Source organism: Globicephala melas, chromosome 2 (assembly GCF_963455315.2).
Source record: "Globicephala melas chromosome 2, mGloMel1.2, whole genome shotgun sequence".
Taxonomy (NCBI): Eukaryota; Metazoa; Chordata; class Mammalia; order Artiodactyla; family Delphinidae; genus Globicephala; species Globicephala melas.
Genome location: NC_083315.2, coordinates 18,735,258 through 18,762,766, shown reverse-complemented (window position 1 = coordinate 18,762,766; position 27,509 = coordinate 18,735,258). Strand labels below are relative to the sequence as shown.

The window sequence follows — 27,509 nt, the reverse complement described above, 5'->3', positions numbered from 1 at the left end:
GTCCCCTGCATTGGCAGGCGGACTCTCAACCACTGCGCCACCAGGGAAGCCCTATATCTTGCTTTTATTACTAAGTATTTTATATACCTTCTCTTGTAGTGTGTACTCCATATGGTGTATACTCATACTCCTGTTTCTTTGCTTCTTCACTCTCACCCCACACCTATGGCCTCATGAGGAGTCCCAGTCGACTGAGGAAGAAAACACTTTGGTCTAGTTTACAGATGGTTCTACATAATATGCTGGTACCACCTGAAGATGGACATCTGTAGCATTATAGCCATACTCAGCAGTTACCCAGAAGGGCAGTGGTGAAGGGAAATTCTCCCAGTGGATAGATCTTTTTTTTTTTATTGACGTATAGTTAATACACAATACTGTGTTAGTTTCAGGTGTACAGCAAAGTGATTCAGTTATATATATATATTTTTTTTCTTTCAGATTGTTTTCCATTATAGGTTATTACAAGATATTGAATATAGTTCCCGGTGCTATAAATACTTGTTGCAAACCACTGGTAGATCTTTGAGCAGTGCACCTAGTTGTTTTGTCTTGAAAGAGATGGTTAGAGATGTGGACCCACTCTAATTCATGGCAGTAGCTAATCGTTCGGCTAATTGATGATGGGCTTGGAAGGAACATAATTGGAAGTATGGGGAATAGATATATAGATATGCTTCCAAACGGACACAGAGTAATATTTGTGTTCATTGTGAATGCCCATCAAAGAGCAGCCTCAGCAGAGAAGGATCTTAGTGATCAGGTGGACAGGACGTTACCTCTGGATTTCACCCTCTTTCCCTATCCACCTCTATCCTTGCCCAGCGAGCTCATGAAAAAGACACTGGTGGCAGGCATGGAGATTGTGCATATACTCAGAAACATCGTTTTCCACTCACCAGACCAACCTGGCTACTGCTACTGCTGAATGACCACCTGGCCAATAGCAGAGAGCCACCAATGACCCCCTAAGAGGGCACCATTCCTCTGGAGGGACCAGCCAGATATCTGGTGGCAGGTGGTTGGCATTGGACTACTTCCATAATGGAGAGGACAGCACTTTTTTCTCCCTGAAAAAGCTGCTTACTCTGGGTATGGATTTGCTTTCCCTCTCTGCATTGTTTCTGCCAAAACTCTTTGTGACTTTCAGAATGCGTTAATTATGTCTTGGTATTTGATATCACATTGCTTCTGACCAGGCAGTTCATTTTACAGCAAGTGAAATGTGTCATTGGGTTCATGTTCACGGAATCCCTGGTCTTACCATGTTCCCCATTAGCCTGAAGGAGCTGAATTGATAGAACAGTGGAATGTCCTTTTGAGGACTCACTGCCCAGTTGGTGGCAATTCTTTGCAGTGTTGGGGTAGTGTTCTCTAAGATGTGGTCTAGTCTCTGAATCAGCCACCGGTGTGTGGTGGGGTTTCTCTTGTAGCCAGCATTCATATGTCAGGGAATCAAGAGGTGGAAACGAGGTGACGTTTTCTCACGATTACCCGTAATGATCCACTACCAAAAATTTTTCTTCTGTATTCACAACTCTGGGGCATGCTGGTTTAGAGTTCTTAGTTCCAAAGAGAGGAATGCTTTTATTGGGGAATGCAGTGCTGGTTCTATTAAACTGGAAGTTGAGCACCAGTCACTTTGGCTTCCTCGTGCCAGTGAACTAACAGGCAAAGCAGGAGATTACTGTATTGGTTACTGTGATTGATCCTGACTCTCAAGTGGAAATTGGGTTGCTACTGCACAATGGGGGTAAAGAGGAGTATGTCTGGAATGCAGGAGATCCTCTGGAGTGCCTTTTACCACTCCTGTCTCCTATGATAAAAAAGTTAATGCAAAACAAAAAACAACCCATTACAAGTAGGACTGCTAATGGCAGAGAAGGTTTGAGTCAGCCCACCAGGCAAGAACAACAACCATATGAGGTGATTGCTGAGGGCAAATGAAATATGTAATGGATAGTAGGAGAAGAAAATTATGATAAACACCAGCTATGACCTCATGACCAGTTATAGAATGAAAACTCTAGTAGTTATGAATATTTGTTCTGTATCTTAATATTTGTGTACATAGTAACCTATTCTCTGCCCCCCCATTCTTCTGTATTTAACTTAAGGTGTGTTATTAGTGGTTAACGTTGTATTTCAATATTTAAGTTACAGGATATCAAAGGGGAAGTACAACTCAACTAAGAAAGGAAAGAACATTACTCAAAGAGAAAAGTAGACTTTGTACTCTCTTTTGGGGAGATGGCATCTTTTTGGTTGTATGAGGGATGGTTGCATTATGTTAGACTGAAGCGTGATTTTGCTGTTGTTTTTATTTAGGAGCTGAATATGATGACAGAGGTGTGTGTGTACCATATTGACAGAGGGTATCACGGTGGTTCATACTATATCAGTTTACTTAAGGTGGAATTGTGTATGGCATAGTTATAGTATGGTTCCTTCCCTGCATGTTTGTGGATTAGAATTGGCTAAAAGAGAATTTGTGTAAGCAACACTCACTAACCTCTGAAGGTTTTTGTGGTAAGATGCAGTGAGAGATGCAGAGGTGTTGGTGGGTTCCAACTTGACCTTGGTCTCCTTTGCTCTGCATCCAGCTCTCTTTCTTGGTTGCTGATAATTTGATCAACAGTGGCATCAGGCCCACTCACCTGGTGGGAGACCTACAGCTTCCCAGATCTCTCCATGAGTCTTTCCGTTGCAGTTGCTTTTCTGCAGCTGGATGTGTTGGGTGTCTCAGATAGACTATTTGATGACTCTCTGATCCTCATACTTCCCTCTGGGACCTTCACAACTTTCCCAGCTATTCCTATAATTGTGTAAAGTAAAATTCTATAATTTCTTATTCTGTAACTCATAGTGGTTCTACTTCCCAGTTTGAATTCTGACTTAATGCATTTTCCTTGTTGGTAAATACCTAGATCACTTTTATTGACTGCACGGCATTCTCATACATGAATATTTTAACCACCAGTCATTGGCCATTTAGATTGTTTCTAGGTTTTGTGGGGGTTTTTTTCTGTTACAAACAAAGGTGTGGACATTCTTGAGCATACAGTTTCTTTGCACTTGGCCTTTTATTTCTTTTGGGTAATTCCTAGAAGTGAAGAATATATGCATTTTAAAGAACCATGATACATATTGTCTAATTGCACCCTCCAGCAGAATGTTAAAGTGCTTGCCCAGGCAACACTCCTGATCGTCATGGCTCTTTCAGTTTAATTCCTTTTAAGAAGAAATAAGATTATATGAGAAGATAATTAGTTAACATGGAAGGAGTTGATGGAAGGAACCCAGTGTCTTGGACTCCTGTGCAATATATCCTGTCAACAATACACTGACATTATTTAACTTATTTAATACATTTAACTTATTTTGTGTTTAAATGTAGTTGCTCTTTCTAAAACTGGGTTTTTACAGGTTCTCATTAAGCCTGTTTTTTATAAATATAATTCCTTTACCATCCTGTAGTATGGTACAGGATGGTAAAGGAATGAGTCTGGATTAAGTGTCATTGACTGAGGCTATAATTAGGGTAAAACCTAAAGTTTCAGAATGTAATTATTTGGTTATTGGAAATGCCCTGGAGTTATAAATTGACTTGTGAAGGTTTAAAAACATGATCTATGTTAGAGTTGAATTTGGAATGTTATTTAATAAGTATACCAGCTAACGGGCTTTCCTGGTGACACAGTGGTTAAAAATCCACCTGCCAATGCAGGGAACATGAGTTTGAGCCCTGGACCAGGAAGATCCCACATGCCGTGGAGCAATGAAGCCCATGCGCCACAACTACTGAGCCTGCGTTCTAGAGCCCACGAGCCACAACTACTGAAGCCCGTGTGCCTAGAGCCCATGCTCGGCAACAAGAGAAGCCACCGCAATGAGAAGCGCATGCACCGCAATGAGAAGCCCATGCACCACAATGAAGAGTAGCCCCTGCTCGCTGCAACTAGAGAAAGCCCGCGCACAGCAATGAAGACCCAACGTAGCCAAAAATAAATAAATAAATTTATTTAAAAACAAAGTATATATATGAGTATACCAGCCGTTGATTGTTCTGTGTTAGCTCTTCAATTAAAGAAGAGCGTGTGCAACAACTCCCATGCCTGTACCTCAAAACTGTGTGACACAGCAGGCAGCAGGGATTTCCCCTGGATTTTGCTGGGAATGAAAGGACTATTAGGCAGTTAGCAGTTACTTTAAGTGGGAGGTGGTGGGGAGGAGCTGTGCTAGAGCTTACAGTGACTAGGTTTCAACCTGAATTGTTATGCAAAAATTTATTCTTCTTGCTGGATATTTGCTGTAACTTGGTAGGGTTTCTTTTTGTTTCCTTTTTATTTTTATTGGAATAGGTATTGTGTTGGAGAAAAATTAGATCCTTTCAATGTTAGCTAGGTATTGAGTGTATGCATACAAACCCTAATCCCCATGGCTCCAACCAGGATTTGGCCTGTGTGCTCTTTTTTCCTGAATCCTCACATCCCTCTCCACGAAGTGATTATGGATTCCTCCTGGAAAGTTTCTCAAGTCTCAAACTAACCAAATACCTAGGTGGCCTTCAGCAAAGTAGATGTTTTGTTTTGTGTGTATAAAACTCCTCCTGTTACAGGTATTAAAAGTTGACATTTTAAATCCTTCTCATTACCATTAACATACTTCTTTAAAAATAAAAAGAGTTTTTAAACTTTATAGAGTATATTTTAGCCGTTCTAAGAAACTTTCTCCTCACCCCCGCATATTAACATTTCTGTAACTGGGATGCATTTTACAATTAATGTTGTCCTTAAAAAGCTATCAGCCAAGCAGCAGTTGTTATTGTTCCCAGTTGTCTTTGTATGAATTTGGGTGGTTTTGCTGTTGGTATAACTGTATTATTGCAACCTGTCAACAAACCATTTAAGGACCATTTGAGGAAAGAAAAGAGTCAAACCATTTAAGGAACATTTGAAGAAAGAAAAGAGTCTTGGGTTTTCTCTTAAAAAATTTTTTTTTGATACCTCCTGGTAAGATTAAGGTAGTACCAGCATCAAAGTTTACAGAATTAGTGTCAGGAGCTTGGAGCAAAGTCCTGGGAATAAAGGTGGAACCTTATTTTAAAAGATGTATCACACGTAGTAGGAAGTTCACAGCATCTCCTATATATTATTCCAGCCTCTCTGTTTAATCTGAATCTGATCATGAGGAAACAATCAGACAAATCCAGGTTGTAGGACTTCCTATAAGACAGCTGGCCTGGAATTTTAAAATAATGTCTATGTTTTGAAAGAGAAAAAAAGGTCAGGGTTGGGAGGGGTTATTCTAGTTTTAAGGAAACTGAATAGACATGATGTCAAGAGCTGTGCACAATCTTTGGTTACATCTTGAATCATACAAAACAAAAGATGTAAAGAGTTTGTTTTGGAAGTTGGAAAAATTTGAAAATGAGCTCTGTAGCTGGTATTACTCTGTGATTAAGAGTGACATACAAAGTTCACCATCTAAATTCCAAAGAGCATTTTCTTTTAGTATAAAATAAAATTTCTTCATAAGAAAGCATTCTGACATAATTGAGTTGGCAGGTTTTTTTCTGAGTGATACATAAAAATGGTGCCTCTGACATAGCTGTTTTGTTGGAGTCATTGAAATATGGTGTTTTTTGGTAGATGTGGGCTATTTTGTAATGAATTATCATGAAATATCTTCCATTTTTTCATTGGAAAAACCTTACTTAAATATTTGAAATATTCTGTGGGAAAAATACTGACTGGAAAAGTTTCTGGCAAGTTTGGATTAGAGTTAAGTTAGAAGTTGTTAAACAGATACAGTGTGGTGACATTTCTGCAAAGAGTGGGAGGAAAGGTAAAGACAGAAGCAAGATGGTTAAAACTTTTTTTTTAAATGCCCATGAGACCCCTGTTTTGTTACCTAAGCAGGGTTATTAAACCACTTGCAATTAGGACACAGAGAAATTATTGTTCCTCAAAGAAAACAAACTATTTTCAAATCCTCTTGTCAGACTTTAAAGAAGGTTCAAGGTAAGTAAGAAAGAGAACATTTTAATTTGTCATACTATTTTTCTGAAATGTTATTAGGCTAGTACTGTAGGATATGTGCTAGGTATAGGCTCTGTTTTCCCTGTAGGACATCTTGCAATAGTTGGGCCCTATATTAGAAATGATGCTCTTAAAGTTAGTTTATAGGTTAGTGTTTGTTTGGAACTTAATTATACAGCTAAAATGTTACAGAGAAGAGTTGGGAGAAAGTGATTAGTTTTATTAGACTTGTAAAATAAATAAACAAATACTTTTTTTCTTTTGGCCTCACCGCGTGTCTTGAGGGATCTTAGTTCCTCAACCAGGGATCAAACCTGCCCCCTCTGCAGTGATAGCACAGAGTCCTAACCACTGGACCTCCAGGAAATTCCCAATAAACAAGTACTTTTTTTTAAAATAAATTTATTTATTTGTTTATTTTATTTTTGACTGCGTTGGGTCTTCGTTGCTGCGTGTGGGCTTGCTCTCGTTGCAGCGAGTGGGGGCTACTCTTTGTTGCGGTGCGCAGGCTTCTCACTGCGGTGGCTTCTCTTGTTGTGGAGCACCGGCTCTAGGCTCCTGGGCTTCAGCAGTTGCAGCATGCAGGCTCAGTAGTTGTGGCTCGCGGGCTCTAGAGCGCAGGCTCGGTAGTTGTGGCACATGGGCTTAGTTGCTCCGCGGCATGTGGGATCTTCCCGGACCAGGGCTCGAACCCATGTCCCATGCATTGGCAGGCGGATTCTTAACCACTGCGCCACCAAGAAGTCCCAACAAGTACTTTTAATAAATCAACAGTAGTAGTGTTTGAGGAATACAGATTTAAGGTGGAGCTAGAGCAAAATGACAGTATTGATGTTTTGGTATTTATTTCATATGATATAAAAATATCTAGGGCTTCCCTGGTGGCGCAGTGGTTAAGAATCTGCCTGCATCTGGGAAGATCCCACCTGCCGCGGAGCAACTAAGCCTGTGTGCCACAACTACTGAGCCTGTGCTCTAGAGCCTGTGAGCCACAACTCCTGAGCCCGTGTGCCACAACTACTGAAGCCCATATGCATAGAGCCCGTGCTCCACAACAAGAGAAGCCACTGCAATGAGAAGCTGTGCACTGCAACGAAGAGTAGCCCCTGCTCGCCACAACCATAGACAAGCCTGCACGCAGCAATGAAGATCCAACACAGCCAAAAATAAAATAAATAAATTTATATAAAAAAAGAAAAACTTCCTTAAAAAAAATCTGTATTAAAATGGGTATTTTAAGATATTTTCTAAGGGTCCTGACTTCATTTAAAAATCAGTGAAACTTAATTTTTAATATATTTTAGATATAAAACTTTGCAAGCATTATAAAACCAAGTAAAATGTGAATTTTTAAAACTAAATATGACATTTATTGAAGTTGAAGGACAGATACATGGGGTTCTCATATTACTCTTTCTACATATATATAAGACTCTATGCTAACCAGGGGAACAGTAGGAGATATTTGTAATTCACTGTACATGTTTTCCATTGGATTCCTACAGCTACGAAATAATGCCATCTCTTGTTTGGTTATTTAGAGGAAGTTGGATTTGAACTTGCTTTTCACATTGATGCCCTGATTAAAATCAGGGTCTTAATACTAGAGGAATTAAAATGAGAGTAGGCAACAATCAGTTACTGCCATAATCATGAAGCTATTGAAAATTGTTTTTTAAAAAAGAATAGGAAGAGAAAAATAGCACATGGGAAAATGCTCATGGTATATTTTTAAATGAAAAAAGGTTATGTAGCTATAAGTATGGTAAGTTTTACATTCTTGTATACATACATGTACTTGAGAGACTTTGAAGAAAATACACTAAACTGTTAACAAGGTCAATTTGAATGATAGGACCATGGTACATTAACTTTTAAATTTCTCTCTCTCTCTCTTTGTTAAAAAAGCAGGCAAAAATGAAACCATATAGTATTTTTTTCACTTAGAATGCATTCCTTTTTAAATTTTTTAATTCATTTTATTTTTGGCTGAGTTGGGTCTTTGTTGCTGCACGTGGGCTTTCTCTGGTTCTGGTGAGCGCAGGCTTCTCACTGCGGTGGCTTCTCTTGTGGAGCATGGGCCCTAGGCATGTGGGCTTCAGTAGTTGTGGCTCACGGGCTCTAGAGCACAGGCTCAGTAGTTGTGGCTCACAGGCTTAGTTGCTCTGTGGTATGTGGGATCTTCCTGGACCAGGGCTCGAACCCGTGTCCCCTGAATTGGCAGACAGATTCTTAACCACTGTGCCACCAGGGAAGCCCTGCATTACTTTTTTTTTTTGTTTTCCCCTGCATTACTTTTTAAGCATACTCATGACAAGGATGTTCTCTCCTTCTCTTTTGGGGTTTAAGTAATTACTTGTGATAGAGGTAGAAAGGTTTTTCTTGTGGTCGTATGTGAAGGTTGAGAATGAGGGAGAGGAAGTGTGGTTAAAGATAAATGTATAGTTATGAGAGAGATTGCTTATAACTGCGTAATTTCCACTTTAGGGAGTGAAAAACGAGATTATTTTGCCTGTGTAGTCACCTTGAGGGGCAAGAAAAGGACTTAATAGGAATAGTTTTACTTGAAAAGTTTCTTTTCTCTAGCTAAGCTTGGTATCCACAGGTGGATAAATGAGGAAGAAGAGAGCTAGTTTTATATATGGGCTCTTCAGAAAATTCAGTTATCTAAAGAATTTCCTGTTTAGTTCTTGGCTACATTGTTTATTTTGAGTTTAGCTCTTTTAAATAATTAACTTTTCCTTTAAAGCTGAATACTTTTATTTCCATTTTAAGCAAACTTCATAAGTGGCATAAGACAGGGATGGCAAATGGGTTACGTATCACGTGTCAGCTCCTAGAGTGATTAGTTAAAAGTGTATAGACTTTTGTAGGAAGACTGCTATAATTGATTAACAGTGTCTGTTTCAGCTCCTTGGAGAAGTGCTGGCTATTTGTCTTCTGGTTTATAATCCATTTTGTGTGATCCTTTGGAACATACTAAGGCTGCTTGGTAGTTAATACAGTAAAAGCACCAAAGAAGGGCTTCCCTGGTGGCACAGTGGTTGAGAGTCCGCCTGCCGATGCAGGGGACACGGGTTCGTGCCCCGGTCTGGGAAAATCCCACATGCCGCGGAGTGGCTGGGCCCGTGAGCCATGGCCGCTGGGCCTGCGTGTCCGGAGCCTGTGTTCCACAACGGGAGAGGCCACAACAGTGAGAGGCCCGTATACCGCAAAAAAAAAAAAACAAAACACCAAAGAATGAGGGAGACCAACTATTGGATACTAAACTTACAAACCTGAAATAAGTGACAACAGTAATTCTTGTGCAGATTTAACTTTTAAATCCATGGTCTGTAGAGGAAATTAACTGTGACTAGAACTGCACTGTCTCCAGTAAGGCCACAATCTACATATGGCTCTTGAGCCTTTAAAATGTGGCTAGTTTGGGAAAATGAATTTTAAAATTTTATTTGATTTTAATTATTTTAAATTTAAATTTAAAATAGAAGCAGTGTAAAATGGTTTCTGTTAAATACAGCTTTACTTTTTTGGTAGGGCTACATTTTACTTTAACCATTGCATCGGAAGACGCATGGGAAGTTTTTACGTCTAGGCCTGGAAGTAGCACCTGTATCTGCTGTCATTCCATTGACAATACTTAGTTAACACATCCATCACTTTATGTATATCTTTTTTTTTTTTTTGCTGAGAACATGTAAGTTCTACCCTATTAGCAGATTTCAGTTATGCAGTACAGTGTTAACTACAGGCACCATGTTTTACATTTAGGCCTTTTCGTTGGACAGAGTTAGGATATTGATATATAATACGTGATAAAATCAAAATTAGGTTCAAGTGAATGCTTTCAGTTTAAATCCAGAGCTATAGTTTTTTCTTAACTTCATTCTTCTTACATCAGAATCTCTTTTGAATTATGCCAAACATCTCAGGTCTCAATGACTTAAACATAAGTAATGACTTGCTTTGTCCCACACTACACAAACAATAGTCTCAGGATAATAATTCCAAAAAAACCATCAGCAACAAAGTGATTGAAAACAGCTTTAGTATTTTTTTGTTTTCCTCTTTCAGTTGTTTTCGTCCTAAGGATAAGCTCCATTAAGAATGTACAATCAGGGCTTCCCTGGTGGCGCAGTGGTTGAGAGTCTGCCTGCCGATGCAGGGGACACGGGTTCGTGCCCCGGTCCGGGAAGATGCCACATGCCGCGGAGCGGCTGGGCCTGCGCTGCTGGAGCCTGTGCTCTGCAACGGGAGAGGCCACAACAGTGAGAGGCCTGCGTACCGAAAAAAAAAAGAATGTACAATCAAAATTTCTGTGCTTTGAAGCCACTTTTAGGATATTTTCTTTCTGGTTAAGCCACTAATTGGATGCACAGTTAGGCTCATTTGATTAATTTTACATTTAATTTTGGGAAATTCCTTTTTAAAATTTAATTTTCTTATAATTGTATGAATTATTCACATAGTTCCAAAAACAAATCTAAAAACAAGGTATGTTTAAAGAATCTTATCCATGTTCTTGCCAACCTATTTACCCCCGACCCCATATGTAATTATTTTTTAAAGATGTTATGTTTTATCCTTTTTTCTTAAAAAATAAAAACATATATTTATGTATCTTTCCCCATTTCTTAAGTAATAGCATTCAATAAACATTTTTATTTTCTTTTTTTTTTTCACCTTAGCAATATTCTGGAGATCGAGTGTAGTGGTAATAACGACATCCCTCAACGTTCCTTCTTAGAGCTGTATAGTACTCTGCTGTTTGGAGGTCCCATAGTTTATTCAACCAGTCCCCCATCACTGGTTATATCAGTTGTTTCTAGTCTTTTCTATTGCAAATAGTGCTGTAATGAATAATTACATAATATTTTTGCCAGTGATTATTTGAGATAGATTCCTAAAAGTGAAATTACTGGGACAGAAAATAAGTCCATGTGTAATTTTGCTGGCTATCACCAGCAGTATTATCAGAGAGTCTTTCCCACAACTTTGCAGAGTACCTTGTCCCACTTTTGGATTTTTGCTGGATGGGTAGGTGAGAAATAATATCTCATATTAGTTTGCATCTGCATTTCTTGTCTGTGATGAGCGATGTTGGATTTTTTAAAAAAAGGTTAAGAGTGGTTGCATTGCTTCTTTTTTTTTTTTTTTTGAACTGTTAGATCTCTGTTCCATTGTTTCTATTTATTCTCGGCCTTTTAATTTTTAGATTACATATTGTTATACAAGTTGCTGGCCACCCTGCTCCCCGCCCCCCTCCATTCCCTCCACCTCCCCCTGCCCCCCAGAGTTTATCACTTGTATTTGAATTTTGCTCTGAACTTTGTCTCTGAACATTTCTTACTGTTTGACTCTGACTTGTGTACTAGAGTTTGGGAAGAATGGATGGGTAAAGGGTGGGGTCATAAGATTTACAGTAGTTTTTGTGGAGATGAGAAGCTTGGTTGTAATGGTTAATGGGGGGTTTGGATTTCTGATGGTGATTAATGTAAACAGGAATGTAAGGTAGAATGGATTTATAGTCCATATCACTGGACTAGTAGATGTGATTTTTTTGTTAAATTAACATTTGTTAATTAGAGCCCCAGGGTGTCATGGATGGTGAGCTCAAGGTTCAACAAAAGACTGGAAGGGAAAGTGAAATAGAGACATTTATTACTCACAGGTCCTGGAGGAGATACACAGCATGCCTTGAGGGGACACGTGGCGAGGTCAGTGCAGGGTGCAGGCAGAGAGTGAGCAGTAGGACCTGAGGCACGTGCCTTTATTAGGGTCCAAGGATAGAGTGCTTTGTGGTTCATCAGACAGGTCCGATAAATTTTTTGATTCAGTTGGGCTTTTCTATTAAAAAATATAAATTATAACTCTACCTTTCTATAGAACAGATGTTTAATGAATGTTAACCTAAATAAATATTGGTTGTTTTTGTTCTTATTTCAGGCTACAGACAAGAGAAAAGCTTTAGAAGAGACCAAAGCCTACACAACCCAATCCCTAGCTAGTGTTGCTTATCAAATAAATGCATTGGCTAACAATGTACTCCAGTTGCTGGACATCCAAGCCTCTCAGCTTCGGAGAATGGAGTCTTCCATCAATCATATCTCACAGGTAACAGCTTGTAAAAAGCTTTAAATTCACATTTAATTAACTGGCAATATAGTATCAATAGGTAGCCTAGAAATATGGAGTCCTTACTCATTTTCTTACTGACTGACTAGTCATTACCGCTTTCAGCTTTAGCTTTGGGTTCAGTAAGCCTACTCTTCTTTTTTTTTAAAGTTTTTTGTGTGTTTGGTAAAATATACATACCAGTGGTTATTGGTCTGTGGTTTTGGTGTTAGTGTAGTGCTGGTCTTACAAAATATGTTGGACAGTATTCCCTCCTCTTCAGTTTTATGGAAGAGTGTGTGGTATAATTGATTTTCATCCATTGCATTGATTTTCATTCTGGTCTTTTTTCTCTTTTTTTCCTTATCCATTTACCCTAAATGCTACCTTTACTATGTATGTTTTTTATTGTAGTTGGGGAGTTTTTGAAAGGCAGCAGATTGTATTGTTATTCAATTTAAAAAATTCTAGAACCTAGCACTAAACCTGCCATATGCTTAGCATTCAGTAAGTGTTTGTTAAAATTTCTGTTTAGGAGGGGTTGGTCTGTATACTATTCAATACAATACATGGAAATATTTAATAAACATTTGAATAGAGAAAAAAGTTCTGTGGGCATGTAGTTTGGGTGGTGCTGAAGGAGTGACATTTAAGTTGGGGTTTGAAGGGAGCCTGTGCATTTATCATATTGACATGGAGTGCAGATGCATTCCAGTCTAAGGCAACGGCGTTAGACAAAGACATGATGGCTTGTTCAGGGTGACTAGAATGTAGGTTTTGTTTGGAATGAGGAATGTACCTGGAGGTTAGTTTGGAAAAATAAATCTGAAGTTCTAAATTGTAGTTCATTTCTCTTTGATTTGGTTTCATTGATAAAGCTGAATGACAGCTTGTGTTTCATTAGGGGAGTAGGTGTATGCTTTTGTTGCTTCTCTGCTTCTCTTACCTGCTTGGTGGGAAATATACAGCTCCTGAATCAGACCAGCATGTTTAGCAGAAAAAGAGAGTATCAGTCTTCCCTAACCATCATCAGATGGCAGACTGATGTGATTAAGCCTTGAAGCAAGGGAAAGAGGATCCTTTGGAAACTGGAGACTCTGTTCTTTAGTTTTAAGGCAGACAGCAGGCTATCCTCCCTCTGTTCAATATGCTTTTTGGAGAAATGAATCACCCAAGCCCATATTCTGCCTCAGATAGTCTCTTTGTGGTGTTGAGGAAGCAAACCTCCAAACCCGTACCTGTTGATCACAAAGTTTGGGCTAAACCATATTTTAGTTCTGTCCTAATCAATAGTAATAACTGGGGACTGGTCTCATCTCACTTAGAATAAGGGCTACGTTTTTCAAAAAGGGACTTTGGGGGCTTCCCTGGTGGCGCAGTGGTTGGGAGTCCGCCTGCCGATGCAGAGGACGTGGGTTCATGCCCCGGTCCGGGAGGATCCCACATGCCACGGAGCGGCTGGACCCGTGGGCCATGGCCGCTGGGCCTGCGCATCCAGAGCCTGTGCTCCGCGATGGGAGAGGCCATAGCGGTGGGAGGCCCGCGTACCGCAGGGAAAAAAAAAAAAAAAGGGACTTTGGAACCCTCCTTCTTCTGTTTTGATTATAAGCGGTTAGTTTGGGAGTTTCTTTCCAGATCTTCTGACCTTTTGGTTGTCTGTAAGCCATTCACCAGGCTATAGCTTGAACCTCCTAATCAGTTGCTGGGTCTTTACAGTTGCCTAATCTTGTTTCAAAGCCTGGAAATGGTTTTTCACTTCCTGTGGTTTAAACCTCAGATACCTTAGCGTGGCATAAAAGGCCCTTTGGTCTGGTCTCTTCCAGCTCTCATCACATTCCTGCCATGCTCAACTTCTTGAAGTGTTCCAAACACAGCATGCAATTTTGTGCTTCTTTGCTTTTCCGTAATCTGTTTATCTTACTTGGAATTAACTTTGTTCATCTCTGTTCTGCTTAACATAAGCGCCAGATGAAGCCTTCACTGATTAGCTCAGGGTAGGGTTACTGATGCAGTCTATGCTCTGCCGTCTTCCTCCTTGTATCAGTTACTTGAGGTATCGATACATGTCTGTCTCCCCTTCCTCTCTCTTTGAAGGTAAAGATCATCCTGTGTAAGTACCACACCCCGACCGATTGTGCCCCAGGAGCTCCTCATCTCTGTATCCTCAGTACGTAGTTAACCAGAGCTTAAGAGGTGGTTTGAAAAGTATTTTTTGAATGAGACAGTGTGGTATGGTCTGCTTTGAAGTCATAAAGATCTGGGTTTGAATCCTAGTTCTGCCAGCATGTGATTTGATCAGATAACCTAACTTTTTTGAGTTTAGTTTTCTCATATGCAAAATTGGGACTATAGAGCTGACCTTAGAGATGAAATAAAGAATTGCATGTAAAGCATTTAGCCTAACACCTGGATATAACACGTTGGCATTATTAGTCATCATAGCTAATCATCCATTCTTTCTCTTATATTCAGCCTCTCTTCAATTCCCCCTCCAATCAACATTATTTTCCCCCATCTTAAAAAAAGCATTCCTTACCATGTGTTTTGAGATATTACCTTTTCTCTCTTGACAGTTCACAGCCTAAGTTCTTGAATCTGTCATCTTGTGGCATCTTCTTCCTTGAAACATATATATGCCTCAGTCCATTGTGGTTTGATTTTGTCTCCTTCTACTCCATGGATGTTGCTTTTGCAAAAAGGAGCAGTGATATCTTTCTTTTAAATCTAGAAATATTTTTTGCCACCTCTTCCTTGTTGCTTTTATTTGTGGCACGTGACAAATTTGTGATTATGTTTGTTTACTTATTTAATGCCTGTTCCTTCTCTTAGAGGTAAGTTTAATGATGACAGAAACCTCATCTGTTTGGTTCATCACTGTGTCCCTAGTGTCTCCCTTAGGGTCTGGCAAGGAGTAGATCCTTGAATCTTTAAATTATCCGTGTGGAACTTCAGAAAATCTGTAGTCCTTTGTGAATAAGCATCACTTTTTATTTTCTTTCAAATTAATTAATTAAAATATTTATTAACATTAGCTTTTAAAATTTATTTTATTTGTTTTATTTTTGGCTGTGTTGGGTCTTTGTTGCTGTGTGCAGGCATTCTCTAGTTGTGTCGAGCGGGGGCTGCTCTTTGTTGCGGTGTGCAGGCTTCTCATTGCGGTGGCCTCTCTTGTTGTAGAGCACGGGCTCTAGGCGCGTGGGCTTCCATAGTTGTGGCACACAGGCTCAGTAGTTGTGGCTCGCGGGCTCTAGAGCGCAGGCTCAGTAGTTGTGGCTCACGGGCTTAGTTGCTCTGCAGCATGTGGGATCTTCCCAGACCAGGGCTCAAACCCGTGTCCTCTGCATTGGCAGGCGGATTCTTAATCACTGCGCCACCAGGGAAGCCCAATATTTATTTATTTATTTGGCTACACAGGGTCTTAGTTGCAGCACTTGAGATCTTCATTGCCGGGATCTTCGTTGCGGCATTCAAGATCTAGTTCCCTGACCAGGGATCGAACCCGGGCCCCCTGCATTGGGAGTGCAGAGTCTTACCCACTAGACCACCAGGGACGTCCCTCATTGTTGTTTTTAGAAAGTTCTCCATTTCAAAGGAAAATGAATGTCCCCTAAGGTAAATTTTGAATTATCAATGATTTGGTTCAAAATCTTAAACATAGAACTTAATGTGGTCACTGAAAATATTTTTGCCCACCTGTTCCCTGAGAAAGTCCAAGTGTGGAGAATTAAAAAAAGGCTGAAGTGGATTAGAACCTGTAATTACATAGTGTCAGTGTTTGCAGTCTTCTCCATACTCACACTCTGCCTTGCAGTTCTTGTGAAACAACCAGGCAGGAGCTGGTCAACAGATAAGAGTGAGAATTGACCATTACCATTAAAAAGAAAATCTCTGTGCCTATTACTTTTATTAAAAACCCACACCCACCTCTATCAGATGATATTTCAATCCTTAAACTTTGCCTTCAGGACAAAGGCTGGATTGTTGGTGTGGTATTGATGCAAGCATGGTCTTGTCTTCCCTTGCCTTTCTAGCTTCATTCCTTCCCTCCCTTCACACTCTGTGCTTCAAACCTCCTCATTCAGAGCTCTAGCAGTGTGTGCTGTAGTGGCTGTAGTCCCTTTGCTTGGAATGTCTGTCTCCCGGATTTCCTCTGCCTGGCTCACTCCTGCTCACTGTTTAGGCTTCAGCTTAATTGTCCTGGTCTCATGGAAACCTTTTCCTTGGTTCCAGAAGGCTAGGTTTGATCTTTCCTTGTACTTCTGTGCCTACTCCTTCATGACAAATAGCTTATGTTTGTTCTTCCTGATCTGTTCTCTCCCCGCTGGTCTTTACCCTGGGAGGTTTACTGTATGCATTATGTCAATGGGCGTCTGTGACTTCTGGCTTCAGATAGGGTGCAGCCAGTGTGGACATGGGTAGATCGGAAGCAGTGAGAAAGGTAAGCTCAGAATATTTATTTCCCTGGTTTCTTCCTGGTGGACTGGCTGTGTCCCAAGACAAGTCATTATTCCCCTCAATAAAGCCCTTCCTGGTAGCCTTGTCGGTGTGACTTTCTCTTCCTCGTTCTGGTAATCTCTCCTGCCCTTGTCCTTTTGGATTTAGGGGTGCTGTTGCTGCTGCTAACACTAGTTCCTGTACCTTCCTTTCTGTTCCCCTATCCCTCACCATTCCTTTGTCTTTAGTCCGTCTATGTTATAAATGCTCTTTGAATTTTTCTAATTGGAATAGTTTGTCAGTTTCTGATTGGAAATCTGGCTAATACAGCCCACCATGTGTTATTTCTGATACTGCCCCCTCTCTTTCCTCCTGTTTTTGCCTTTGCCTTCACTTAGGGAAGCAGGAAGCTCAGCTGATGAAGTTCTAAAGCACCCTCTTTCTACTTCAGACAGGACAGTGCTACTTTTGTTTATATTACATAATGAGATTCTGTGTAAGAGTTGATTTGAAATTAGGATGAACAACAGAAAGATTTGAAAATCAGTGACTGCAAGAAAAATCTTAAAATCTTTTTAACAGCATTTAAGTTTCTTTAAGAGGCCTGGCACCTGCCTTTATTTTTAGCCTTATCCCTTACTACTAACCCACCTAGGACCTTTAAATTCCAGGGATAAGAAATCTCTCTGCCTGTCAGTGTCCTGGCTCCTATTGTTACAGACATGTTTCACCTGGCTAACTCCCACTCATCCTTGAGGTCTTACCCTAAATTTTATTAAAGGGTGGTTTTCCCCAATTCCCCTTTCTGGCCTGCCTCCCACCTGCGCACATACTATTAGAATTCTGTTAGTTGTTTTTATAGCGTCCTATACTTCCCTTTCATCGCATTTATTATTAGAATTACATCGTTAATTTGTCCTATTCACCGTCTGCCTTCCATAGGGTTCACTGTGACCTTTGCTGTATTTCTGGTGTCTAGCATGCATATGTCTATTTATTCAACAAATAAAAGGGAAGGAAGTTATAGTGGAAAGTCTCAGTCTCTTTAGAGGAGCCCAATGCAGAGACTTTAGGGCCATTAGAATTTGTAACAGTTTTTTTTTTTTTTTTTTTTTGCAGTACGTGGGCCTCTCACTGTTGTGGCCTCTCCCCGTTGCGTGTAACAGTTTGGAATGGGGCCATCCCTTTTTAATTTCAAAAGTCATTGTATCCTTATTTTAGAGAAACCATATTTGGTTGTGTTCCTCCACAGATTAATGGAACATTGATTGCTAAATACCTCTGAATCATTGAACTTGAAAAAAAAAAAAGTCTTGCTCTCATTTTTATCACTGAGTAGTAAAGATGACTTAAAATATTTTTTTGGAGGGGGAGGAGGGACAATTTTAAACTCACAGAAAAATTGCATGTACAGGACAAAGAACTTTTTTGTTTTGGACTATTTGAGAATAACCTGCTGCTATGATGCCCCATCACTCCTGAATACTTTGGTGTGTATTTTCTATACATAAGTACATGCTACTGCATAGCCATAAAACAGTCATCAAAATCAGGTTAATTACCATCTAATCCACACATTCTACTTATCTGCCAATTTGTTCAGTAGCTTTATGGGAAAAAGACCCAGTTCAGAAGCATTTAGTTATCATGTCTCCTCAACCTTCTTCAAACTGCAACAGTTCCTCAGTCTACCCTTGACTTCACCTGACCTTGATACTTTTGAAAATTATAGGCCAGTCAGTTTGTAGAATGTCAATATGAATATGTTTGTTTCTTCATGATTAGATTCATGTGATAAATTAAAGATAACTTTTTGGAGGCAATAGCTTCCTATTTAAAAACCACTTTCATTGTCTTAATTTTTTTTTTTTTTTGCGGTACGCAGGCCTCTCACTGTTGTGGCCTCTCTCGTTGCGGAGCACAGGCTCCAGACGCGCAGGCTCAGCAGCCATGGCTCACGGGCCCAGCCGCTCCACGGCATGTGGGATCTTCCCAGACCGGGGCACGAACCCGTGTCCCCTGCATCGGCAGGCGGACTGTCAACTACTGCACCACCAGGGAAGCCCCATTGTCTTAATTTTTTAAAGAAACTTTTTTTGTTTACTTTTAAGTCTTTTTCTAAGTGTTTCTAGCATTAGGGCTTGTAAATCCATAATAATATATATAAAGATAGAGGAAATCTATAAAGAATCTGGCATGTACATCAAGGCATAACATCCCTAAAAATATTTTGTTAGAGATCCAAAAAAATTTGCTGTCATAGGAATTTTTATTTCAACTAATCAGGAATAATTGATTTTGCTATATTTTGTCATTAAGATCGTTTCAGAGCTAAAAAATTTTCAGATTTAAAAATCCTTTGGTTCTGAATTGCAAGTGATACTTGAGAACTTCTAAGATATAAATAAGTATATTTAATTATGACAACTTATTTCTAAAATAACCAACCATCTTGGTTAAAAACAAATTGTATACATTTTAGCTCTGAAATAATTTGAAAATCCAAATGAAGTCAGTCAGAATCACTGTTCTAAGACTATTTTTAGTTATTTTTCCTTAGAGCTGGTTTCCTTTCTAGCCACCTGCAGTTTTATGTGCCGTCCCACGTGTTCATTTTTTCTAAAACTGTTCCCCCACCAAGCTTGGCATGAACGTAGCTTCTCTAATGTTTTTGGTTTGTTCTTTTGAAGAGCAAAGTATAAATTATAAAACCTCCATTGAGTAAATTCATGTAAAAATATTGATGAAAGACAGCATTACTATGGAATAAAGGATTCTCTGGCTCTAGGGTTTTTTTAAATTACAGTTTATTTTGTCTTGATATCATTATACTACATATTAATATATAGAATTTATCTTTTCCATTCTTTTAAAAAAAATTTTTTAACCTTTTATTGAAGTATAACACACATAGAAAATGCACAAAACGTAAACCTACATTTTTTATGAACTATCACAAAGGAAAAATCTGTGTATTCATCAAGACCTACAACATAGCCAATCATCCTTATGTTCTTCCCACCTGCCACCCCTCCTCTCCTTCCCAAAGGTGATCACTATCCTGACCTCTGGTAATGTAATTTAGTTTTGTTTTTTTTTAACATCTTTATTGGAGTATAATTGCTTTACAATGTTGTGTTAGTTTCTGCTGTATCACAAAGTGAACTTTTCCATTCTTTTTACTTTCAACTTTTTCCTGTTAAGATTTGTCTCTTTTAAGAATAACTGGATTTAAAAAAATACAGTGTGAGAGTTCCTTCGTGCACTAGTGGTTAGGATTCCAGGCTTTCATTGCCATGGCCTGGGTTCAGTCCCTGGTTGGGGAACTGAGATGCTGCAAGCCAAAAATAAAAATTAAAAAAAAAATAGAGTGTGATACTTCTTTTAACTGGGGCATTTATTGCATTTATATATTGATATATTTGGATTCAGATGAACCACCATTATTTTGTACTTTTTATTCATGCCATCTATTGTTACTTTTTCTTTTCTTTTCTTTTCTTCTCTTTTCCCTCCTTCCCTCCTTCCTTCCTCTGGATTAACATTCTCTTTTGGATTAACATTCTTTGGAGGCCTTATTGTGTATGTGTGCACGTATATGTACGTGCATATGTGATGTGTGTATGCTGCCTCCTGCTTATGGTGAATTATTTCCTTATGTGTTTTATAAATTTTGATTGTGAGCTCAACTTAAGATCTCATCTTTGAGATCTCTCTGCAGGCTAAGGGTAATACATTGATAAGATAAATTGATTATTCCTAGACAGTTTTGTTCTGCCAAGTGTTTTAGGGATACTATCAGTCCAGGACTATTTAGAGTTTTGTACCTGAAAACTTCATGGAACATGTTATACTATCTTGGATAACTGCCCCCCTTCCTCTCCAGTATGTGTGTGTGTGTGTGTGTGTGTGTGTGTGTGTATGTATTTGTGTCTTAGAGGTGTTGTAACAATTACCTCAAACTTAATGTCTTAACACAACTTTATTATCTTATAGTTCTGAAGCTTAGAAATATGAAATGGGTTTCACTGGGGCCAAACTTGAGATGTGGGCAGGATTGTTCTTTCTGGACATTCTATGGGAGAAGCTGTTCTCTTGCCTTATTTTAGCTTCCAGAGGCTTCCTGCATTTCTTAGCTGGTGGCCTCTTCCTCCATCTTCAAGCCAGAAATGGCCAGTTGAGTCTTTTTCACATGGCACCACTCTGATCAGCACTAACTGTCCTGCCTCCCTCTTTCCCTTTTAATTAAAGACCCTTGTGATTACATGAGCCCACATCAGTAATCCTGGATAATCTTCTTTTCTCAAGACCTTTAACTTAATCACATTTGCAAAGTTCCTTTTGCCATGTCAGTTCTATCTTCCCATCTTCAGCAAGCCAAGGCCTTATATTTAGTTCCCATTTGGCATAAAAGTCTAACCCTGTTTGTTAGTGGCCTGCAAGCCCCTATAGGATAGCTTCTTTCATATTTTCTGCTCTGAGTTTTAGTCCTCCTTTCTCCTTCTCCCTGGATTTTCTTTGCTCTATTTAATATTGGACTGAATTTTAAAAAGATGCTGTCATAGTCTATCAAGCGTGTTTAGGCAGTTTGTAAGTGGGAGAGTTTTCAGGTTATCTAATCTGTCATATTGCCTCGGTTGGTATTCCTTATATTAGCAAGGTATTCCTGGGTTTTAATAAGATATAAGGTCTTATTAATATTACTTTTATTTTCCGATTATCTTTTAATTTAAAATGCTTTTAATTTAGCCTCAAAAGAAAACAAAACAAAAACCAACCCCCCAAACCTCAGTGAATCTCATCTTTGAACAAGCTTGTCATTTAACTGTGATTAAAAGTCAGTTTCTGGGCTTCCATGGTGGCGCAGTGTTTGAGAGTCCGCCTGCCGATGCAGGGGACATGGGTTTGTGCCCTGGTCCGGGAGGATCCCACATGCCGCGGAGCAGCTAGGCCCGTGAGCCATGGCCGCTGAGCCTGCGCGTCCGGAGCCTGTGCTCTGCAATGGGAGAGGCCACAATAGTGAGAGGCCCGCGTACTGCAAAAAAAAAAAAAAAAAAAAAAGTCAGTTTCTCTGTTTAAGTACTCTGTTTTACCCTTATCAACAAACTGTGTTGTTTTTCTTTAATCTGACCCAGGCTCTCCTGGGTTACTCTGGTTCTGCTGCTCAACCAGACCAAAAATCTCTCTTACAACATCCTGTTTCCCTTTTTGACTGTCTGGTCAGGTGGTTCTCTTTCAATACAAATTTTTGTTTTCTATTTTTCTGTCTCATTTGAGCTAAAGGCATATAGATATTATTCTCTGCCCAGGTGTTATCATTGGGCTTCATTTCACAATTCCCTCTGTCCGTCTGATAATATGTGAGTGTGTCCAAGCCAGTGAGATACTACCTAAGGGATTATAGTGAAAAGCTAAGTTCTGTATCACCCCTTTCTTTACCCAGGCTTGCTTTCTAGAGCACTTTTATAGTAAGTACTGTGTATTAGGCTTTTTACACACATGAACACCTATGAATTAATTCTCACAACAATCCCATCTCACAGATGAAGAAACTGTTATACAAAGCAGTTATATTACTTGTTCAGGATCATACAGCTATTAAATGGCATTATTTGAACTAGGAAGTCTCATTTTGGAATCTGCTTGTTATCACTGTGCTGTACTGCCCTTAGTTTTAGACTGAAAATTATTTTCCTTCGAAAGGCAATAGAGTCTATTTCTTCTGGCTTCCAGTATTGTCATTGAGATGTCTGATATGTCTCTGATTCTAGATCCTTTGTATGTAACTTGTCTTTTTCTCTCTGGAAACCTTTGGAATATTTATTCTCTTTAGGTGTGGTGTTTTGAAATTTCACAGGGAAATAAGTTGGTATTGGTCTTTTTTTTTTTTTATTGGTCGGTTTTTTTTGTGTGTGTGTGTGGTACGCGGGCCTCTCACTGTTGCGGCCTCTCCCATTGCGGAGCACAGGCTCCGGACGCGCAGGCTCAGTGGCCATGGCTCACGGGCCCAGCCACTCTATGGCATGTGGGATCCTCCCGGACCGGGGCACGAACCCGTGTCCCCTGCATCAGCAGGCGGACTCTCAACCACTGCGCCACCAGGGAAGCCTGGTATTGGTCTTTTGAAAGTACATTATGCTGGCACTTGGGGGATATGCTACTATATTTTGCAACGGGGGGGGCGTCTAGTGTTATTTCTTTGATAATTTCTTTTCCCATGTATTCTCTATTCTTTTTTTCTAGATGTTCTATTCAGATATTAGACCTTCTGAATTAATATTTTAGTACTGTTTTCCTTTCTAGTTCTACATCTTTGGGAGACTTCCTCAACTATAAATTCCAGTGTATCAGATATTTATATTGTTAAGTTTTACTATTTTTAAGAATTTTCTTGCTCTTTTTCACAAGTTGGATTCTTATTTATTAATGAATTACCTTTTATTCATATAATATATCAACATATATGACATATGAATATATATATTTCATATAATATAAATCTTTTTAAAAAATGATTCCACTAGGCTCTGCAAGTTTTTTTTTTCATGTTCTTTTTTCTGTTTTTTGTTTTGTTTTGTTTTGTTTTAGGTCCTCCCCCACCCCCCATGCAATGTTATATCAAATAATCTGGTGATCCTAGTCTGCTTCTATTTAAGAATGAGGAACTGAAATGCTTAAGTAGAAACTATAAATATGTGACAGAGACTGTCAGTTGGGGGGGTTGGGCTTTGGGCAGGGCCCCACCCAAGTCTTCAGTGTTTAGAAGTCTTTTCTTGTGCTGTTCTGTTTCTGCAGTGAAGAGTTTTTCTAATTTCTTTCATGAGAGTTGTGTTTATGAGGAAAAGCTGGCATTTGAGAACATGGTGAGTGGAAGGACAGCGAACTCAACAGTTCAGTATATAGACACTCAATTCTCCAGCTTTTAGCTCTGTTCCTCACTTTTAAAAGAAAAGCAGTTGTATTGAGATAGAATTCACATACCATAGAATTTACCCACTTAAAGTGTACAATTCAGTGGCTTTTGTTATATTCACAGAGTTACACATCCATCACCACAGCAATTTTAGAATATTGTCATTACCCCAAAAAAGAAACCCCCTATCCTTCTTAGCTCTCACTCCCCAGTCCCTGAATCCTCTCTCCGCCTAGCCCTAAGCAACTAACAATTTACTTTTTATCCCTGTAGATTTGCCTATTCTGAGTATTTCATATAAATGGAATCATGTAGTAAGTGGTCCTTTGCAGTGGTTTCTTTCACTTGGCATGATGTTGTCAAAGCTCATCCATATTGTGGCCTGTGTCAGTGCTTATTCCTTTTTATTGCCAAATTAATATTGTTTTATGGATATATCAGATTTATCCATTTATTAGTTAATGGATATTTGGACTGTTTCTACTTTTTGGCTATTATGGATAATGCTGCTGTGAACATTTGTGTACAAGTTTCTGTGTGGACATATGTTTTCAGTTATATTGGTTATATACCTATGAGTGGAATTGCTGGATCCTATGGTAACTCTGGGTTTAACCCTTCAAGGGACTGCTGACTGTTATCCAAAGTGGCTGCACCATTTTACATTGCCACTGGCAGTGTATCAAGGTTTCAGTTTCTCCACATCCTCACAATCTCTGTTTTATCTATTTATTTTTAATAGCCATCCTAGTGGATGTCAAGTGGTATCTATCTCATTGTGGTTTTGATTCTGTTCCTCACTTTTGTAGTCTAAAGAAACTGTTGCTTCCAAATTCTGAGCCTCTCAAGGGTTATTTTTTTCTTTTAGAATAAATTACCTTGCTGTCTGTGGGCGTTTTGGGTTTTAGCTTCTTCTGTTGTTCTGTTCAGTTAGTTACCTTGCTTCCATTTGCTTTCTGATATCCAGTGATTTATTGGAAGTTCTTGTCCACTGATTTTTCTCCTCTTATTTCCCTTTATCATTTTGGGGAGGAAAAAATATATATATATTCAATTATATATATATATAAATATAAAATAATGTAATTAATCCTCTAAATTTAATCTCTAAATTTAATCTACCAACTTGTATCTTTAAATATTCTTTCTGTATAAATATCCCCAAATGGTGTCCTTTCTTGTAAGAAGAATTACAGGACCAAAAATACTCCTGTGATGAATATGAAAGAAATGAGGCTCAGAGAGGTTATTATTAAGTACAATCCAGATCCTTTTAAAGTGTCGGATTTGACTCTTCTGATAATACTGATTTACACTCCTTGTTATATGTCTAATGTAGCTGGAACATCTTAAATGAATTAAGTAACAATTTTTAATTTCTAAGATTGTTCATAAGAGTTGTATTTATTATTGGCTATAAGCTTTAACAGGTTTAACATCATCTGGTAAACTCAGAGTTAAACACTTGAATATGGATGGGGAACAGAGAATAATAATAATGATGATAATAATAATAAATAATACTAACATTTATTTAGTCCTTTCCATGCCAGACACTGTTGAAAATCCTTTATACATGTTACCTCATTCAATCCTCATATTAACTGTGTGAGGTTGATAAAATTCTTTGTTTTTAAACCTCATTTGTCTGGTAAGAAAACAGGCTACAGAGCTAGTAAATGGTAGAGTCTACTTGTAAATCTGTGCAGTGTGCTTCCTGAGTCTGTGCTTTTGAAGTCATTAGATTATAATGCCTGACATTTCTACAGAATTTTAAATATATTATCTTTTTGAGAGGGGAGGGACACTCATGAGATATTAAAACAAATGTTAATTCTTGGGTAAGGAGTAGTAGTTGGGGAATTAGTACAAGCTTATGAGTGATATGTAGAAGATGAACTGTGATCTAATGTTCTCTTAAAAGCTCATATTTACTTTAGATCCTGGTTTGGATCAAAAATGATTATCACTAAATTAAACACAAAAAATTGTTTTTTGATGTGGACACATAATTGCCATGTAGAGTGTTGTATAGTGTGCATTATATTTCTTAAGCAGGAGGGGAGGAGACAGAAAAGTGTCCTTGTGTTGTACTAAAGTTGGGTGTAGGCCAAAGTATTAGTGACAGATCCAGTTTTTCCCAGGATAAAATGTTTCAGAATAATTCTGATCTGGGTGTTTTATATTATGTTCTTCTACCAGAGTCTTATTTTGCAGCTCATCTTTTCTAAATAGGTCTGTTTTATAGTGTGTATATATAGGTCATTCTGAATCAAGTTAACTTCACAGTTGATTGGGACCTTGTTTCAAGCTTATTGAACAAAGCTCTGTAACACAGAATTTTGGGCATAGGGCCATTTCCAGAGTCTGGTCCAAATAAGCAGTAACAGACAAAGATTGTCTCTTTCTTAGCTGAAGGCTTTCTCTGTGTGGCTGGTCTCAGGACTCTTTTACACTTTTTCTACCCCTTTCATACTCCTCTCCTTTTTCTATTCAGGGCAAAAGTGTTTTGGTTTTCATTCTGTAGTTACTCATTCAGCAAGCATTTATTGTGCTTTTACTTACATACAAGGTTCTTTGCTTGAAACCTATAATGACCTCGCTGTATTGGCACTGTCATTTCTGGGGCTAGTAGGCCTTCAGATATGATATTGAAGAAAATATGTGAAATATTAAGTAGTTTTGCTATGTCATACTTCTTTCCCGCCTGTCTTTTGATAATTAAAAAGGATTGTTTTCTGGAGGATATTTAAAAGGAGCATATGCTTTCTTTACACCCCGCCCCCCGCCCAACTTCCCAAAGTGGTAAGGGAGAGTGTAATTAAAACAACATATTTCCATACAATAATTTTAAATAATCATGTCTTAAAAGGCAATTTAAAAATCTTGTCTACTTGTGAAATTTATCTTTTTATTTCAACATTCGTTTTGGAAAACACTGTTTTTCTTTTAAATAGAATCACTTTTGGAATATTGTAACTGTTCTTTCCTTCGAACCTTTGCTTTCTACACAATTTGTTTTACCTATTCCTATTCAATTCCCATTCTGCTCATATTATGAAGGGTCAGCTTGGCCCTTTAAAAAGAACTTGTCAAGTTTGGTTTCCTAATTTCTTTAGTCTTTCTTTAATAACTCTTAATATGAGTAGAGTTCAACTCATTTTTATTCATGCTATTTAAAATTTTCTCTAATCTCTAGGCAGGTGTTGTATTTTCACGCCTCTTTGCCTTTGCTTATACTGTTCCTTTTGCTTGGAATCCCCACCCCCACCCCCCACCCCCAGTCTACTTTCTTCTCTTTGGCCTGCCAGATATGGCTGGCTAAAGTGAGGTTTCTTTTATGGAGTCTTCTGATAATGCTCCAGGAATAGTAGTCATTTTTTTCTCTGTGCTCTATTTTTTTTTTTTTTTGCGGTACGCGGGCCTCTCACCGTTGTGGCCTCTCCCGTTGCGGAGCATAGGCTCCAGACGCGCAGGCTCAGCGGCCATGGCTCACGGGCCCAGTCGCTCCACGGCATGTGGGATCTTCCCGGACCGGGGCACCAACCCGTTTCCCCTGCATCGGCAGACGGACTCTCAACCACTGCACCACCAGGGAAGCCCCTCTCTGTGATCTATTTGTGCTTTTTGTGCAATTTAAAGACTTAAAAAAATTATACTAAATAACATTCAAAAGAATAAATGTAATATAACAAATTTTATAATAAAATAAACATCTGTGACTCTACCACCAAAGTTAACTAGAAAATGGTCAATTCTGTTTTTTCTACCTTTGTGCTTCAATCTATACTCCCAAGGGACATTATTATCATTATTTCCTTGCCCTTTTAAAGTTTATCACAAATTATGTGTATCCTTAAATAGTTACTGTTTAATTTTGTTTGGGTTTGGGTTTAATAAAAATAGATTCAGGCTGTATGTTGTCAAAACCAAAGCCCAGTATAGCTTGCTTTTTTAATTCAGTGTTATGTTTCTACTATTTAGCTGTATTTCATTCATAGTAGTTC

At 38.8% G+C, this 27,509-nt stretch overlaps 1 protein-coding gene and 1 non-coding gene across 20 annotated transcripts in view; one reads left to right on the top strand and one right to left on the bottom strand.

Moving 5' to 3' along the window:
• The window catches only part of ABI1 (abl interactor 1), a 129,362-nt gene that overhangs the window by 54,944 nt on the left and 46,909 nt on the right, over window positions 1-27,509 (top strand). For 18 of the 19 annotated variants that reach the window (XM_060293213.1, XM_070044809.1, XM_060293218.1 and 15 more), the window contains exon 2: window positions 11,988-12,155. In XM_060293213.1, coding sequence (XP_060149196.1) covers window positions 11,988-12,155 — 168 coding nt within the window. Of the gene's footprint in view, window positions 1-886; window positions 1,093-11,987; window positions 12,156-27,509 lie in introns of those variants that run through there. The other variant, XM_060293252.2, reaches the window with a different exon arrangement.
• On the bottom strand, window positions 15,634-15,706 carry TRNAG-CCC (transfer RNA glycine (anticodon CCC)). Its single transcript has one exon. It is a non-coding gene; the product is annotated as a tRNA-Gly (tRNA).